At 36.6% G+C, this 17052-nt stretch overlaps 1 protein-coding gene across 14 annotated transcripts in view; it reads left to right on the top strand.

Moving 5' to 3' along the window:
* Nucleotides 1-17052, top strand: part of LOC138700172 (integrin alpha-PS3-like) — a 268831-nt gene that overhangs the window by 201907 nt on the left and 49872 nt on the right. For 13 of the 14 annotated variants that reach the window (XM_069826588.1, XM_069826584.1, XM_069826587.1 and 10 more), the window contains one exon: nt 2403-2469. The exons of the other annotated variant lie outside the window; for it this stretch is intronic. In XM_069826588.1, coding sequence (XP_069682689.1) covers nt 2403-2469 — 67 coding nt within the window. The remainder of the gene's footprint in view (nt 1-2402; nt 2470-17052) is intronic. 14 annotated transcript variants of the gene reach the window in all.

Here is a 17052-nt window from a genome sequence, read left to right as displayed (position 1 = left end):
CTGGAGTCTTTCAGCGTCGAACCTAATATGGCTGTGCTCGTAATGGACATGTTTACATCTAGAAGTTATGGCGTAAGTTATTATTACAGTCAAGATATCCCAATACTGGTTTCTTGAACTATAATTTTAAAACGTTATAATAGACATGGCATTCAATAGAAATTTATTTGTTAAGTTTGAATTGTTATAAAACTTTATTAACTGATTTAATAAGCAGCAAAAGTACAGTATAATATATGCTAATATAATAGTAATAAAATCAACCTATATCTGCAACCAAACTACCGTATATATCTGTGTTTACGTTCTAAACCATATTCCGTATCAAAGAACAAGAGAATCAAATACTTTTGAAGTTACCTTATACAATCCTGGCATTATAAAGGGTCCTTATTTCATACTTCACTTTTTATTCCCACTTTCTCATTTAATTAATGGTATTCCTTGTTAAGAAGTTTCAATGTCACCACCTCTTTCTCTTCATGTTCCATATTACTTGAGCTGGGATTTCTATGTAAATACATATTCTCTTCCTCACCATTTAGATGCTTAGAAAATAGAAATATCATCGAATCACCTGATTTTTCATTTTAGGCTACGTATTTTTATACATTTCGACAATTTTACATATGTCAAATTATTTTACATGAAAATCCACTTGGGTAGTCGAAGGTTTTGCCAAAGGAGTAGGCTTTCAAGAAAACACTCTATTTAAGTTAAGAGTCACCCAAGATCATGCCCCATCCTCTCAAGTATTCTCACAATTATCATTAGGATAGAATTTTAAGAATTTTGAGAATAGATAAGGAGTACTGGTCTGTTATATTATGGTGGAAACAACCTCCTCCTCCAACATACGACCTCATTCTTGTTCTATAATGTCTCAAACTCATTTTAAGTTTCATATCAGTGGTTGAATGTGAAACTTACTATCATCAAGGGTTTGTTCTTTTCTTTTTACTATGGAACTAGCCGCATCTTCACTGACTACAGAACTATCGTGAGCTGTGATCAACAACTCCTTCACAACCAATGCTAAAGTTGTAATATATCAAACTTGCAACAAAAATATTGGACGTTTCCTGAAATTATAATTGGAACAAGATGTACGGAGTGTACTTCAAATGAAAAACAAACACCTGAGTTCTTGGAAAAAGTGCTTGTAATGCAGATGCAGAATCCTACCAGTTCAAAAAAGGAATTCTGTAAGGACGTGTGTAGTGCGATGGTCACTGCGAAACCCAGGATATTGAATGTTTGTCCGTGTGTGTGAGGCATTCAAAGGAAATTTCTCTGTTGAAGTATGTCGCAGTGACGACATGTGCCGTGAAAATGATATTTTCTGCTTACAATCACATTCTGTCTGACAAGTGGTAATCAGTGACCCCAGAAAATATTGTGTGTACAAATATATATTGTGCATCATAATACAAATAATCCTTCAATGACTATGCCATCACATTGTAAATGTGATAAATGTTACTTAATAAACTATTTTTTTTTATTGGGTTATTTTATGACGCTGTATCAACATCTAGGTTATTTAGCGTCTGAATGATATGAAGGTGATAATGCCGGTGAAATGAGTCCAGGGTCCAGCACCGAAAGTTACCCAGCATTTGCTCGTATTGGGTTGAGGGAAAACCCCGGAAAAAACCTCAACCAGGTAACTTGCCCCGACCGGGATTCAAACCCGGGCCACCTGGTTTCACGGCCAGACGCGCTGACTGCTTAATAAACTACAGTATTTGGTTTACCTAACATTTTTTTTTTTTTTTTATGAATTCCATATTCAGCTACATATTTCACTGTATTTAAATACGTATTAGGCCTATGCTGTATACTACATAAAAGTCCCAAATCTATACATTGGAGTATTTTTGACAGCATATCACTAGCTCTGATTATTTTCTAACTGCTCTCTTGGTGACGTCAAGTCGAACAAATAGCTTTCATTCCCACATGCTACCAAGCATCTTTTCTTCTAACTATCGTTGTGCTCGAGTAAAACCTTATAATATAGTCCTCTAGTTTGTGCATTTCCTGTAATTATTTGGGTAATCTCTTTTTCTTCCCTGTTTTGGTACCCAAACCATTACCAGTTTTGTTAGTTTCTCTTCCTGCGGCCTTTAGGTACAGCCATATCAATTTAATATCTCCTGATCTCTTATTTCTATAATACATTGATGTTCGTGTTAAATTCTTTCTGTTTGGTCATTCTTTCGGATTTCCTAAAAAGTCTTCCAAGAACTAAGAGAAATGTTCCAATAGTGTGATTTTATACTTTCTTTTCCATACGCTTCAATTTTGATCTTTGTACTGTTGTTGTTGTTGTTGTTTAAATTGTCGCCATTCATCATTATTATAAATATAAATTAACATAATTTTAATTTTTTTGTTAGGAAACCAGAGGAAGATGTGTATGCTTATTACAAGACAAAGGAAATTAAATTTAACCAAATATATGAGGTAAGTTTCATTTGTAGCACTGTAATCATGTTATTCTGACGTACTTGGATAAAGTACTAAAGTAAAGTCTAATGTCCTGATTGTAGAAAAAAAGCCTACTCCTTAATTTAAGTATTAATGTACAGTAATGGAAGATTCCATACATGAGTTTTTAAAATGGTAAAACTATTTCTGATGAAATGCGGTGATTCCAATACAGTTTATACAAATAGATGAATAATTTGTACTAGTATATGCAAACATTGCATATAATTATGAAATATTAATTTCTTAAGCATTTGTATATGAAGGTGATAGATAGATGAAGACATGTTAAAATATTATTAGTAAGAAACGCGCACAAGCATACAGATTGACCAGCACCGGGTTCATTTGTTCATTTTCGCCATTCGTGCCACACGGTTTTCAGTCTTCAGCACTAAGCTCAGTCATTTATTGTCCATTTTTCGTACATCGGAGCACATGATATTGATTGCAACTCATCTTGCAGTACATGCAAACACACACTTCGGACACTGAGTGGAAATATTTCGTGCTGCACACTTTGTGGTTGATGCCATGCACCACCAGTCTATTGATGGTATGTCTCAGCTGTTGGTTGGTTCTTGTCCAGCTTCAGTTGGTCATGGCGCTGGTGGTGTAGAAGCTGTCACCTACATCTTTTCTCTTCTGCAGGTCTTTCAGGAACTCTTCGTATGCAGCTGTGTGAGGCAGTAACATCTGGTACTGGGGGTTTTGAATTAGGAACATCTCTTGAGTCAGGATGTAGACTAATCTTGAGAGTGTATATTTTGAGACTCCCGTTATCCTTTTCAAGTATATGGCTTTTACTTTTTCCCCAAACCGCCAGGTCCTTCTTCTTGATATCATCCCATATCTCTTGTATGCCATATGTTATTATGGATAGTATTTTGGCGTGGAAAAGTCTCATTGCTGTCTTGAGGGAGATTGCTTGTGGGTATTTGATGTCGTTAATGGCTCTAGTGGTTGCTATGGCTCTTTCTTTTACGTGCAGGGTGAAAGTTCCCCCTGTTGATTGGAGTGTCATTCCTAGATATTTGAAAGCATTTACAATATCTAATCTTCCTTCTCCGTAGAATATGCAGTCTTGGGCCCTTATCTTTCCTCTTTTCCTGAACACCATATGGATTGTTGTGTTCTCATTTATTGAGAGTCCGTTCCGATCGGCCCATGCTATTAGCATTATATAGTATATACAGTCACGAAGCTCAATACGTAGTAAATATAAATAGTTCCTAACCACTAGGATTGCTACTATCGCCTCATTACAGACAATGCGAAATAGTATCTGCATAGTCTATTGTTCCTAGTACCCTCATAACTCAAGCTTCGTGACTGTATATACTAGAATGTGCTATTAGTCTATCAAAACTGATCTGTAAGTCTTTAATATTCTTCGATACCATTACCATATCATCGGCATATAAATATATATCTTTGGCTGGTTACTTATTACTTCTGTTACCTCAGCCGTCGGAATATTGAAAAGCAGCAGGCTCAAGGGATCACTCTTTAGAATGCCGTTCGTTTGGAGTAAGGGTCTGGAGAATCTTGCGCTGTCTTGTATCGTGATCTGGTTGTGCTGGAGGATCGCTGTTATTATTCTGGTCAAGTAGTGCTCTTCTTCGATCATGTGTCTTAATTTTTTAGCTAGTATGTTCTTGCCTAGTAGGTCAAAAACCCTTTGTATAATCCACAAAGGTCGCATGGAGCTTTCCTTTCAGGAATCTTAATGGTTCTTTTATATCATCTATAAGATTGACTATTGCGTGCATGGTTGCCTTACTGTTCGTCTGGGATTTTTCCTTCTGTTGCCAAAGTTAATCTCTGCTCTCGTGAACAGCTTGAATATTGTATTTTTCAGAGCAATATCGCTGTATGAGTCTTGTTCAGCTGTATCTCTTTTCCCTTTATACATTACCTTGATGGCCAATGTCGGATTTAGGCATAGGCAACCTAGGCAGTTGCCTAGGGTGGCAATTTCCAGGGGCAGCATTCTCTCTCTCTCTCTCTCTCTGTCTCTCTCTTTTCCCTTCCTTTCTTTCCTTTTTTTTTTTTTTTTTTTTTTCCATTTTCATTTTACAGTGAAAATTGTTTTTAAAAGACTTGTTGGTAAATCTTTTCTGAAGTTTGTTCTTGAACACCTTGTGAAAGTAGGAAGTCACATTGTCGTGGTCATGGTGAAAGTAAAAGGAAAGTATGCAGCTGCATAATTTTTGTAATACCGGTATCACATTCCCTACACTACATTTACACGAACACTTACACATACACTCACCCTAGTACACGATATGATCTTCACAGATACATATCTTGCATAACATGGCCTGCCGAACTGATGTGCAACTTGAAAATGGGTCACAGTCCTGCCATCTATCGGCAGTATGCAGAACCCAAATCACGAAAGTGAAGTGGGTAGGCATTAGACACACCTTATTATACTATGAAACTGCTTAAATTTAACTGCTTGTATAAACAAGAAGGCATTGTTGAAGATCAAATTGGATGTGTGTTTATTTATCACTATGAATAGTAACCACAACTCTCAGTTACATTTCCAATATTACAGTAGCGTGCAAATTAATCCGAACAACGTAATTACTTATGCAAAAACACTCAAACGGGATAAAAAAAAAAGGATCTAAGACATACCTCAGTAATCTATGTGGCCTCCCTTGTTTCTAATAACAGCTCTGAGACGATCTGGCATGGATTCCACTAATTTCCCACAAATATTCTTAATTTCTTCATCGCGAAACCATACACCAATGAGGGCAGAAATCATCTTCTCCTTTGTAGAACAATCCATTTTTTGCATTCTTCTTTTGCAAATTGACCACAAGTTCTCAATGGAGTTGATATCGGGTGAGTTGCCTGGCCAGGGGAGTACCTGAATATTCTTCTTGTTGGAGAATTCTGTAATTTTTCGAGACGTATGGCATGGTGCCAGGTCTTGTTGGAACACACCTCTGCCATCCAGAAATGATTTTTGCAGCTGGGGTACGATTCTGGTTTCCAATAAGTGAATATATTTGTCAGAATTCATCATTCCCTTGATAGGTATTAATGCTCCAGGCCCTTCATGTGTAAAACAACCCCAAAACATTACTTTAGGGAGGGTATTTGGGTGCTTGTTGGAGATGAGCTGCTGTTACTTTCTCGGATGCTTTCCGTACGTAAGAAACACGGTGGCATGGATCTCGAAATGAGACTCGTCGGAAAAAAGTACATTCTTCCAGTCATTCACTGCCCAGTGTTGATGTAATTTTGCCCATATTAAGCGTTTTTTTGCACATAACAGGGGTTAGCAGTTGCTTCTTAATAGGCTTACGAGCCCTTTGTCCAGCTTCCAAAAGCCTACGCCACACTGTTGTGACATGAATATTCGCCCCAGTGGTAGCCATTAACTCGCGGGTTAAGTCGACAGCAGTTAGTCTAGGATTTAATTTACTTTTCCTGACAATTAAACGATCATCTGCAGGTGAAGTCTTCCTTTTCCAGCCACAGTTTCCTTTTTTTCTGGGGTGTGATGGATCCAGTGTCCCTGTACCGTTTTATGATCGAATTAACAGGAGCCAAACCGATGCGACATTCTGCAGCAATTTGCCTCTGTGTCATAGAAGAATGCTCTGCTAATGTTATAATTTTAGACTGTTTTCGTGGAGTTGTATCCATTTGTGAAGACGACAGAATGTACACAAGATTGCAGTATTAAGTCTTCAACACAACTGAAATGCTTATAAGTACAAAACGACAGGCAAAATGTCACATATTATAAAAAAAATAATAACGACAGACCTTCAACAATGGAGTTACACGTACTACAGATGTCAATTAAGTCAATTAAAGCGGTATGAGCAGCTGTGAGGCCAACAATGACAGAAAATGTAAAAATATGTCGTGTTCGGATTAATTTGCATGCTACTGTAAATCGTCAACAATACTATTTAATCACTTTCCAACATGTACACTATATAATTCGATATGAAAGGTTTATTCTGCAAAGAGATGAAATTTATTTTTCAATTTACATTATACTTTCTATCGAAATAAGAAATCCCCGAAATAATTATTATACCACCAGCAAAACCAATGCTTAAAAATAAACCACAGTCTGGTTTTCACAAATCTGTTTTGTTTCAATAATGAATAAGTTTGAATATGTTTCTTTGCATCGAGTCTGATGTGCTTTATGATATCGATTTTGATAACATCATCAATGCTTTCCCTGTGAAGAAAGTGCGAAGGAAATCTTTATAATTCACAAATACAATGCATGCATTTTGATTCCAGTAATTTATTGTTTTCCCTTTCATTGATGATTCCCAAGTATTATAGAAGGATTAAGATGAAACAATTGTTTCATCTTAATAACCAGAATATAAGGTACATATTACTGCAAATACATAGGATTGAATAATAGCTACTGCTGATTCTAGAATTAATAATGCGATTTGAGTTATGATTAATAATCTTAAGTAAATGTTTACGATTAGAAGAAAAAACTCAAATACATTTCATTTAGAACTAATTTAAACTAAACATGACTTGTATAATAGCTGTTTATAAATTGTTTTGTAGGAGTTGGAGGGGTGGTAAATTTTAGCACTGTCTAAGGGTGACACTATACCTAAATCTGGCCCTGTTGATGGTGGAGCATCGCCATTCATCTGGAATCATTCCAAGCTCCAGACATTTATTGAACAATTCTGTCCAAGTTCCTGCAATTATTTGCTGTGATTCTGCTAGATGTTCATTAACAATATCATCTGGGCCAGCTGCTTTCTTGGACTTCAGGCCGTTTATTGCTGCTGTTACTTCTTCTGGGGATATTCTTGGGAAGTTAATGGGGATCTGGGTGGCCTTCATTATTCCGCTCTTGGTTTTATTCTTTTGGTTTAGGATCTGTGTGAAGTGTGTTTCCCAGGAGTGCATCTGTATTTTGGTGGAAAACATCGGTTTTCTTGGAGCCAATGCTATGAAGAGGTTTTTCTCTGCGGCTTCCACTATGTGATTAATTTCCTTTTTTATGTGTTCAATCTTCTTCATTTTCAGGAACTGTTTGTATTTTTGCCAGCTAAGTTGTATTGCTGTAGGTCGTGGGGGTCTTCAGAGTTTCTTGCTTAGTGCAGCAGTACTAACACTGTTCTCTGTTCTTGGTAGCATTCTGTATCGAACCAGATTTTTGCTGTCTTTGTCATCTTGATGCATTGGGCTGGTTTGAATAGGTTTCATATTTCGAGTGTGGCTCCTTCTACATGTCCTTCTCGGATGTAGCCCTTGATATATGTTAGTTGTGGGGATGTTTCTTGGAGAATGTCTCTCCATAGTGATCTTAGCACTTTTGGCTGCGAGCTGTTGTCCTTTGCATTATCATGCTTTGGTAGTATCACTGCTGTGGTGACTGGGTGGTGTTTTCGCAGAGGAAAGGTGGCTGAGTTCGAGAGCACTGCAATTGATTCTAATCCTAGTTTCAGGTTTACAAATATCAGGTGTATGGTGCTCTTTTCATTATGAAGACATAGGTGGGTTCACATTGGTCATCCAAAAGTGTAAAATCTTTCTCTGTTAAGTAGGCAATGAAATGCTTGGTTTTCTGGTTTTCTTTGTCAAATCAGCAATTAAAGTCTTCCGCCAGTATGACTGGTTGTCCTTTTTCGAGGTTGTTAAGAGCCCGACTGATTTCTTCAGTGATACATTGGGCAGTGCATTCCAGTTGATAATAGCCGGTTATAATTGATAGGTTGTTCAATTCACTGACTAATAGGTTTGGCATTGCTTGAATTTTTCGTACAGGGTTAATGATGACTTGAGAAAGCATGAAATTCCTCCATTTGGTCTGCCTGTTGGCCCTTGTTTCGCTGGTTTAGGGTTGCTTGAATTTTTTGTACGGGGGTTAATGATGCCTTGAGAAAGCATGAAATCCCTCCACTTGGTCTGCCTGTTGGCCCTTGTTTCACTAGACTGTGGTGACTGTAGTATCCCTGGATGTCTGTTTCTGCCATGAGAAAAGTCTCTGTCAGGATCATTAGGTCGTCATTGAAAATGTTGATGGGGGTACTTCTAACCATACTTTCATAGCCCTTTATGGTCCATAGGATCAGCTGAATGCTCATTTTTAGCCATGTGGTAGCCAAAATGGCCATATTAAAACTCCACTCGGCCAGAACTCTGGGTTTTCAGTGGCAAATAGGTGCTCATTCAGGAGTCCTATTTTGAATGCTTTATTTGTTCCTAGGGTTTACAGTTCTTCACATACTATGTTCTCCCATGGTATGCCTTTCTTGTCCAGGAAGGATACAATTTTCTCGCCTGTTGTCCGTTGTAAAAGTCTTCCTACATAGGTTCAGGCATTTCTGTCCCCTGCTTTTATTTTGGGGTTTTTGGAGGTTCCCATGCCAATTACCAGTTGTGCTCTGTGTCTTCTTCTATATGCTCTGGTATAGCCTTCGTTTTCTGCGTCCACTTCCATATTGGTATTTTTTTCATCTGGTGTGTCAGTGCTTGTTTTACTCCCTTCAGAATGGATGCTTCTAATTCTGTTGTCGCAGGTCTTTGATGAAGTTCCAGTGCCTGCTGCATTACATTTTTAATTTAATCTTTTTTATCATCTTTTTGATATTGTTTGAGAAGTTTTCCATCATAGTTTGTATCTGCTGGTTGACTTTTTCTGTGATTTGTTCTTCCATTTCTGTGTTTGATTTGTGAGTTCTACTGGGAGTGTCACTAGGCACTGGCTGTCGCTAAGACCACCGCGTCTGTCATCTCTGTTCTTCTCTGCTCTGTCTGGTTGAGCGATCGGTGCCAGTGGGCGCTGGCTGCTGCTTGCAACTTCTTGCATTGGGTAAATAGATGGCGCCACTTGTCCTGCAAGACGATTGTCTCCTTCCCTGTGCATAACTTCTGTTTGCCCTTTTCTAACTTTCTTAGTCTTATCTAAAGCATTCTTCATTATTGTAAAGCAGTTTCTGATAACGCTTACAGCTTTTTGCATGTCTTCTTTTACGATTTTTTTCAGGTAGCTACCTATTTCCGCGATATTTACTAAACTTTCGAGAGCATTTTTAAGACGTTCTTCAACCTTGTCCGCCGTCTTTTTACTCAAATCAAAGTTAAAATATCCAATCTAGAATTGTATATGGTTTTATGTTTTATATTGGTATCAGTAATTTTCTTTTACACTTCGTTTCATTTTCAATAATATTTTACAGCTATTAATCATGAAATGGTTCCAATACAAACACCATTGTAAGCTACCTGAAGATAATATGGCCACCTTAATTTGAATTAATCTTTTCATGACTGTGGTATTCCCTAAATAAAAAGTTCGTGTGTTTGCATGAACTTTGATTCTTTTATGCATATAAATTTTTTCAGTTTTTTCAGTGAATGCAAGATTGATAAAGTTTTCTTACAGACATATTTTACCTGTACCGGTACATTCCAGCTGAAATTCGAGTCGAAATGGAAATCTAAGATTTTAGCAGTAGTACTGAATGGTATTATAGTATTGTTTAAAATCACTGACAAAAGTATATTAATGCTGTTAGAGGATAGTAATCTTTGGTCCTAGTAGAATTACTCTGTTGTATCTGGTAAGGATCATTGTCTAAATACTTCCGTTCATTGTGTACTTTTTAACGTACAATGCATCTTTCCCTGCACCGATTATGGGCACCTGTTCTGGAATTCGTGGTGAAACAAAAATTATAGAAATTTAAATGCTTACTGTAACACAGACTAATGCTAATGTTGTTAGTAACTTGTGTGACCACATGATGCCACCTTCCCTCGTTATGGGCATGAGATGTCGAAATTGCACATGAAATTAGCCATGCTGCATGGCCTCTCTCAGTAATATCTCTGCATCGAAAACAGATACAGACCTGTGCGACCACTCATTTGATATATAACCGCCAGTTCTGCAATATTAAAGTGATAATAATAATGTGCGATACATTTTAAGTGTACTATGTTGAAAAATTTGTTGTGAGCTAGAACTAATTTTGGAATGTCACATCATAATATATAAAGAATAGTATTAGTATTGGTACTATATATTTTTATTATAGGACTTTCTACAGTGTTGTAGATTCCCTCAACCAATCTGCAAATGTGTTGTAGCAATCTGTCCCTATATGTGGAAATCTCTTCTAGCAATTGCACATGAAGTTATTTAATATATCTTCATCTCTCCGATTGGTCGAGCAATGTATATCCAGCAGTTTGTTGCAGGTATTTCAATTCGGCAACCCTTAGTCTGCTGGTGTCTGTCTGTTCTAGAACCCAGATTTCACTACCATAAACAGGAGAGTTGGAAGGGCAAAAGTTTTATACATTTTCAGTCTGGAATGTTTCTGTATCAGATGTAGTTTTATAGTAGAGGAGTAGAGTTTATCAGTCGCACTATTTGTAGAAATTTTGATTTTTGTATGGTTATAAATATCTTTTTCGCCTTCATACGAAAAATTACAGACAAGGTAGCAGAAAGTATTAACTTGCACCAAAATCACATTGTGAAGGATAATATTTTACTCAGTACTGTAGTTGGGCCAGTACGCCGTACTGTCTGAAATAAAAACTCGCTGTTACTATACTGGTAAAAAATATAGACTCGAAAATATAGCTATTAATTATGTTTAACTAGTCTTTAATTTACTCTGAAATAAAGGATGTAAGCTACTTGAAAAACATTTTGATTTTGATGTCTGACAAAAGTAGCAGCTGGCATCTCATATTCTTTGCTTAAACGCTAGTCCATTCATTGTTTTATCGAAATCATGGTCTGGCACTTCAGACATTGAAGTTCAGAAGTTAAATGGATTACACTTGGATAGAGTTTTACATTCCAAATTTAGCTGCACTAATATCTTGGATCACATCTCCAGAAATGAGAATTAGAATAGCCAGGCATATAATTTTAAACAATATTAAATTCAGTGTCATGGTAGACGAATCAACGACTATCAGCAATATGTCTGTACTGGTGATCTTTAAAATGTGGAATGATAGAAAGTACACCTGTGGATTCTTTGTTTTGGGACAAAATTGAACTTAGAGACACAATTAGCAGTTCGATCAAGGATGCTATAATACAGAATCTGATTAAGTTTCTCTTAAAAGTTTGGTTGGATTTGCTTGTGATAGAATGTCCGTTATTTTGAAAAGGTAAACCGGTGTTGCCATAGAGTTACAGAAGCTTTTCCTCATTTTTATTTTATGGCGTTGTGCTAACTATAGATTAGAACTAGTAGTTCATGATACAAGAAATGAAGTACAGGACCTTAACCATTTTAATATTTTCTTTGACAAATTATACTTTGTATGCAGTATGCCCTCAAAAAATCAAATACAAACAACTTCATGGCTGCAACTTAGTTGAGTGAAAAGTTCAATAAATTTGGGAAGATATTTTCTATTAGATGGGTTGCCTCCAGTACCAGACCAGTGAAGTCAGTGTGGGAAAGCTACAGAGTTGTCGGATTTATCTATACTTTTGCAAAGGAGAGATATAACAATTTCAGAAGCTGATAAAGCTGTCAAGTGTACTGTTAGGATCTTCGAATCTATGGTACATTTGCCAGGATCTTATGCTGAGGAGATATTCTCTGCTTTGAACAGATTGCTTTGAAAGAAGTGAGCTATAAAGCAGTACAAAGACAATTGAAATAAACCCTGGTCAATTTCACAGAAGCCTGGCAGAAAATCTCAAGCAAAGGCTTATTATCAATCCCACACAAGCGTCCTACTTACATTTACAATCTAAGATTAGTGATACAGAAGTGGAAGACAGGCAGAAAAACGAAACTGTTGAAAGATTTGGCTGTTGTAAATACAAACAAATATAACCTGTAGTGATACAAACATCTCAAACTTGTTTGAACATTTCCATCTTGAAGACAAGCGAAAGTACATCAGGTATTCTGGAAATATACTGACATCAACGTGAAATTACCAGAGCTTTGTAGTTTGTTATGCATTGTTGTTGTTGGTTAGTCAACTGTACGAAGACAGGTTTGAATTCATAAGTGATACCAATAAGGCATCACTCACGAGGCAACTAAGCCAGGAGAGAATGTGGCAGGGTTGCCAATTCCTTTCCCTTCCATTGCATACATCATAGACTAGTAATATATTACATTAATCAGACTTCGGATGTATACAAACAATTGTTTTTCTCTGACACATATCGTCAAGTGAGATGTACTGCCTGGTAAACAGGTGTGTATATCAGCCAGAACCTCAACCAGAGTCCAGTAATATATTATAGATTCTGTTCTAATTTCAACTAAAGAATGTGAATAAGCATTATTGTAATGAACAATATCTGTACTACGAAAAGCAATATTTTTCTAATGAAAGAGTTCCTAGGCTTTTGTTCCTAACAAATGTTGAGTAATCAGTGTTAGCATTTAATTCCTTGTCTTATGTGCAATAGTGGCTGCAATCTGGAAGGTCTGCAGAGGAGACTGCATGATGAAGTAACTTTGAAAAAGAAGTGCAGTACGAGTCCTTATGGAGCCTAGTCTGACTAAGGAGATTTCAGCAGTACCCCCTAAAATTTGTTTCCAACTACAGCACTGATTTTACTGCATACCTATTGAATCATTGCCTCTGAATGCCATTACTTTGGTTTTGTGAAATGAGATTTTCATACCATATTTTGTTGTAATGTTATGCAATATGAATAACCCTTTTTGTAGTTTGTCATCAGAATTATAATTAAAACAGCAAACAGCATTGTGTTTAATCTTGTATTGTTTGAAATTTGGTTCCCTAATTTGTACTTCTTGTACCACAGGCAAATAATTTCGTTGTTATATATGTAGGTCTATATTGAATGTATAATGTAATATTAACCATTTAAACTACAACGATAGTAGTAATAATAATACTAATAATAGTAATAATAATAATAATAATAATAATAATAATCATCTTCACTTCATGGTATAGGCTTAGTGCCTGTTCCGTCTTCACATTTTATACAGTTCCACCTCTTCCTAGGACATCTGACATCTCTTTTGCCTTTAGGTTGATATTATTGTATCAATGCTGGAATTCTTTCATTATCCATTCGAGACAGGTGTTTTTTCCACTTTTCTTTATAATCTTCAACTTTTTCGTTTATGTTGTATATATTTAATTCTTTACGGATATCCTCATTTCTTATCAAATCCTTTCTTGTACACATAGCGGCAAAAAGAATGGGCCGGCCGACAATTTCTAAGTTCCAGAGACATAACATTGCGCATGCTCGTCTCGTCAAAGCCATAGTTCACTAGGTAACACATAATTAAACCATTTAAATTTGCTGTATTTTGTTTAACAGTCTAAAATATGTAATAAAATCGAATGGCGGGTTGATTCTAGATAAATCAGGACCCTTGAAGAGTGAAATAATAATAAAATTGATAAATACAAAATCAACCGGAGCGAATATGAACAGGAAAACCACGTATTATGCCGACCTGATAATAACAGTCATAGTAGCGTAAGTCGTTACGGCATTGGTCTATTGAACAAGTTGATAGTAGTAGCTCAAGGTTCGAATCTCCCCCAATCTTTTTTTTTAATTACAAATTTGCCATCGTATGTGTCTCGCAAAGCTATAATTATGTGGTGATATCTCTTAGAATATGCCCAAATTCTAATAAATAATGAACCACCCTCTCTCTTTCAAGCAATGCTGCTATCTGTTAATACAATGTTCTGTCTCGTCATTATGCTTGAAGATGGCACAGAAACAATAACTCATTGCCCTGGTTCGCATAGGTTATTCTGCTTATGCTACTCTCCGACAGGATTTCGATTGGAGAAATGTCATTTTCTCCGACGAGGTAATTGTCTCCAATAGCAACGATAGTACTGCCCTAGTTTATTGTATGAATGGCCACCGATACGATGAACGCTTCATGAGATGAATTAACAAGTCGGTTGCGTGAGGGTTGCGTGTTGGGGGTGGATGTCATACGATGGGGCAGGACTTTTGGAACTCATCCAAGGGCGGTTTAAGGCAGAAGTCTACGAACACATTTTGCCAAATGTAATGATCCCTTCTGCCCGAAAACGATATCCAGAAGGAACACTTTTCTTCCAGCAGGATAATCATCCGATACACACCGCCAACCAGATTCAAAGATGGTTTACGAGGAGGCCTGATGTCGACTCAGTAGACTGGCCTCCAAATTCACCAGATATGAATCTGATTCAAAATTTGTGGGCTGCAGTCAAAAGGATCCTACAATCTAATTGGGCAGAACAACCACCCGTTCGGACACCTGAGGAATTGTGGGACAGAGTTCTAGATGCGTGGGACTCCATGCCGCGCAGAATGAGGGCAGTTGTTGACGCAGGTGGTTTGTGGACGAGATACTAGTCCACTACAGGCCTTGTTTTGTTAATATATTAAAAAATTGTTTGTTATGCGTCCAGTTTTTTAGGATGTGAAACAAGTATTTTTGTTTATACAGGCCAGGTCTCACCTATTAATAGCCCACAGGTGATGGGCAATAATATTTTTACAAGGCAGGCATAATGAAGTTTGTTAACAAATGCCATTTCACATTTAAACTAATAAATTAAGTAAAAGTTAAAATAAAAAAATAATAATTTTACCGTACCGGGAGGCGAACTCACAACCTCTGATACAGATGTCAGACTTCTTACTACTGGGCCACACACTGCTCGTAAGGTTTACTACATTATAGACGGACGACTTTCAATGAAGAGACACCACAGCAATGCCTTGCAGTGGGTTACGTTTACACGAGTGAACCGCGCGATTGAACTTAGCATTTCTATCGACCAAGAGTCGGCCCATTCTTTTTGCCGCTAAGTGTACATCCCTTTACTCTGCGAAGAAACCTCATCTCTGCAGCCTGTAATTTACTTTTATCTCGTTCTTTAATTATCCATGATTCACTTCCATATGTCAACACGGGTATTGCCATAATTTTATAGAACTTTAGTTTTGTTTCTTTTCTAGTTTTTTTTTTTAGTGTTCTATTTATTGTTCCGCATATCCACTGGAATTTGCTTATTAATAATAATAATAATAATAATAATAATAATAATAATAATAATAATAACACTAGGGAACAAAAAACAATTTTTGTCGTACCTCCAGAGTGAAAATAACTTATTCTTACAAGAATTCATGCACTGATTCCGAAAATGCCTTTGGATTTTTTCTGTCGTGCTTAGTTCATAAGATATCCAAGAAAAATGAAATAAAAATAAAGTTATGCAATTTTTAAAGCATCAATTTAAATGTCAACTGACATTTTGGTAATTTCAATGACAGTGAAAGATCACTTACTTGGTACTCAGTAGAACATTAAAATGATTTTATATAAACTGCTTAAAATATTAGCATATAACTCATACTTGCATAGATCCTAAAAATGCTTACCTACTACTTGTTGGTGGCTCTTGCTTGTAGTCAGAATTACTGTCTCTGTTCAGAAACCAGCAATAATCCCCCAACACTGTAGGATTCCAACGAACTTGATAACGTTTTCCATTGTGGTTATGTCCTGATAAAACGCTTTCCCTGTTCATCACTAACAGCACCCAAATTTTCAAGAAAAAAGTCTAATTGTAAATCCAAATGAAGGAAATGCACTTTCAGTGACATCCGTTTTTTTATAACATTGTAGTAATGTGTCCACTGAAGATTCATATTGTTCATCATTCCTATTGCCAAGAAATCCTTTCACCACTGCCTTAAAAGCATGCTAGGCTGCCAGTTCCATATTTGTTAACTTACTATAAAAAACTTCGCCTTTTAAAAGTTTCCGTGTTTATGGGCCAACAAAAATAACCTCACATAATTTTGCATATGTTAAACGGGGAAATAATTCTTGCAGGTAACAAAAACCACTGTCTTCTCTATTTAATCCTTTCACAAAGTCTTTCATAAATCCAACCATATGTGCAGAAGAGGCAGGAGAACATTTGTTGGATTCACAGGTGCAAGGATTGACTCCTATGCTGTAGCCCTGGCCTATTTCTAGTTGAAGTAAAATTTCTATTTTGTGGCACTCAAATGACTGAAATGTGTTATGGCTACATGCCAAGTTGCAAGTGTGTACACTAGGTCAAAATGGAAGTGGCCAGCGTCTGAGAGACCAAGTTCGAATTGGGTATTTCCGTGAGTGCTTGGGACAGCCAGGCTTTGTTCAAAAGATTGAATTTATTTTTGTAGTAGTCATAATGGGGAACATGACTATTAATCACTAAAATCTTCCGAGAAAATAATTCATATACGAGATATAAAACAGACAGATCGTTCAGAGTGTTTAAACAGTGAATATTGTAACACAAACACTATATATAACAGGTTCTCAAGTGGAGTATGACTATTGCTCGTTACATTGCCATTCTTACTGCAGTAGTACTCTTAGTGTAGTGGTAGAGCATTAGCTAAGTGTTCGTGAGGTTGTAAGTTCAGATCTTCGTGGAGCTACAAACTTTTTTTTTTTTAATGCATCAGTGAAAATGTAACAGGTTTTTGTCATTTTTTTTAACTTAGAATACTTTTTGCTTTTTTTTATTTTG

This window comes from Periplaneta americana, chromosome 5, assembly GCF_040183065.1.
Source record: "Periplaneta americana isolate PAMFEO1 chromosome 5, P.americana_PAMFEO1_priV1, whole genome shotgun sequence".
Lineage (NCBI taxonomy): Eukaryota > Metazoa > Arthropoda > Insecta > Blattodea > Blattidae > Periplaneta > Periplaneta americana.
This window is presented reverse-complemented; position numbering and strand designations above follow the sequence as displayed.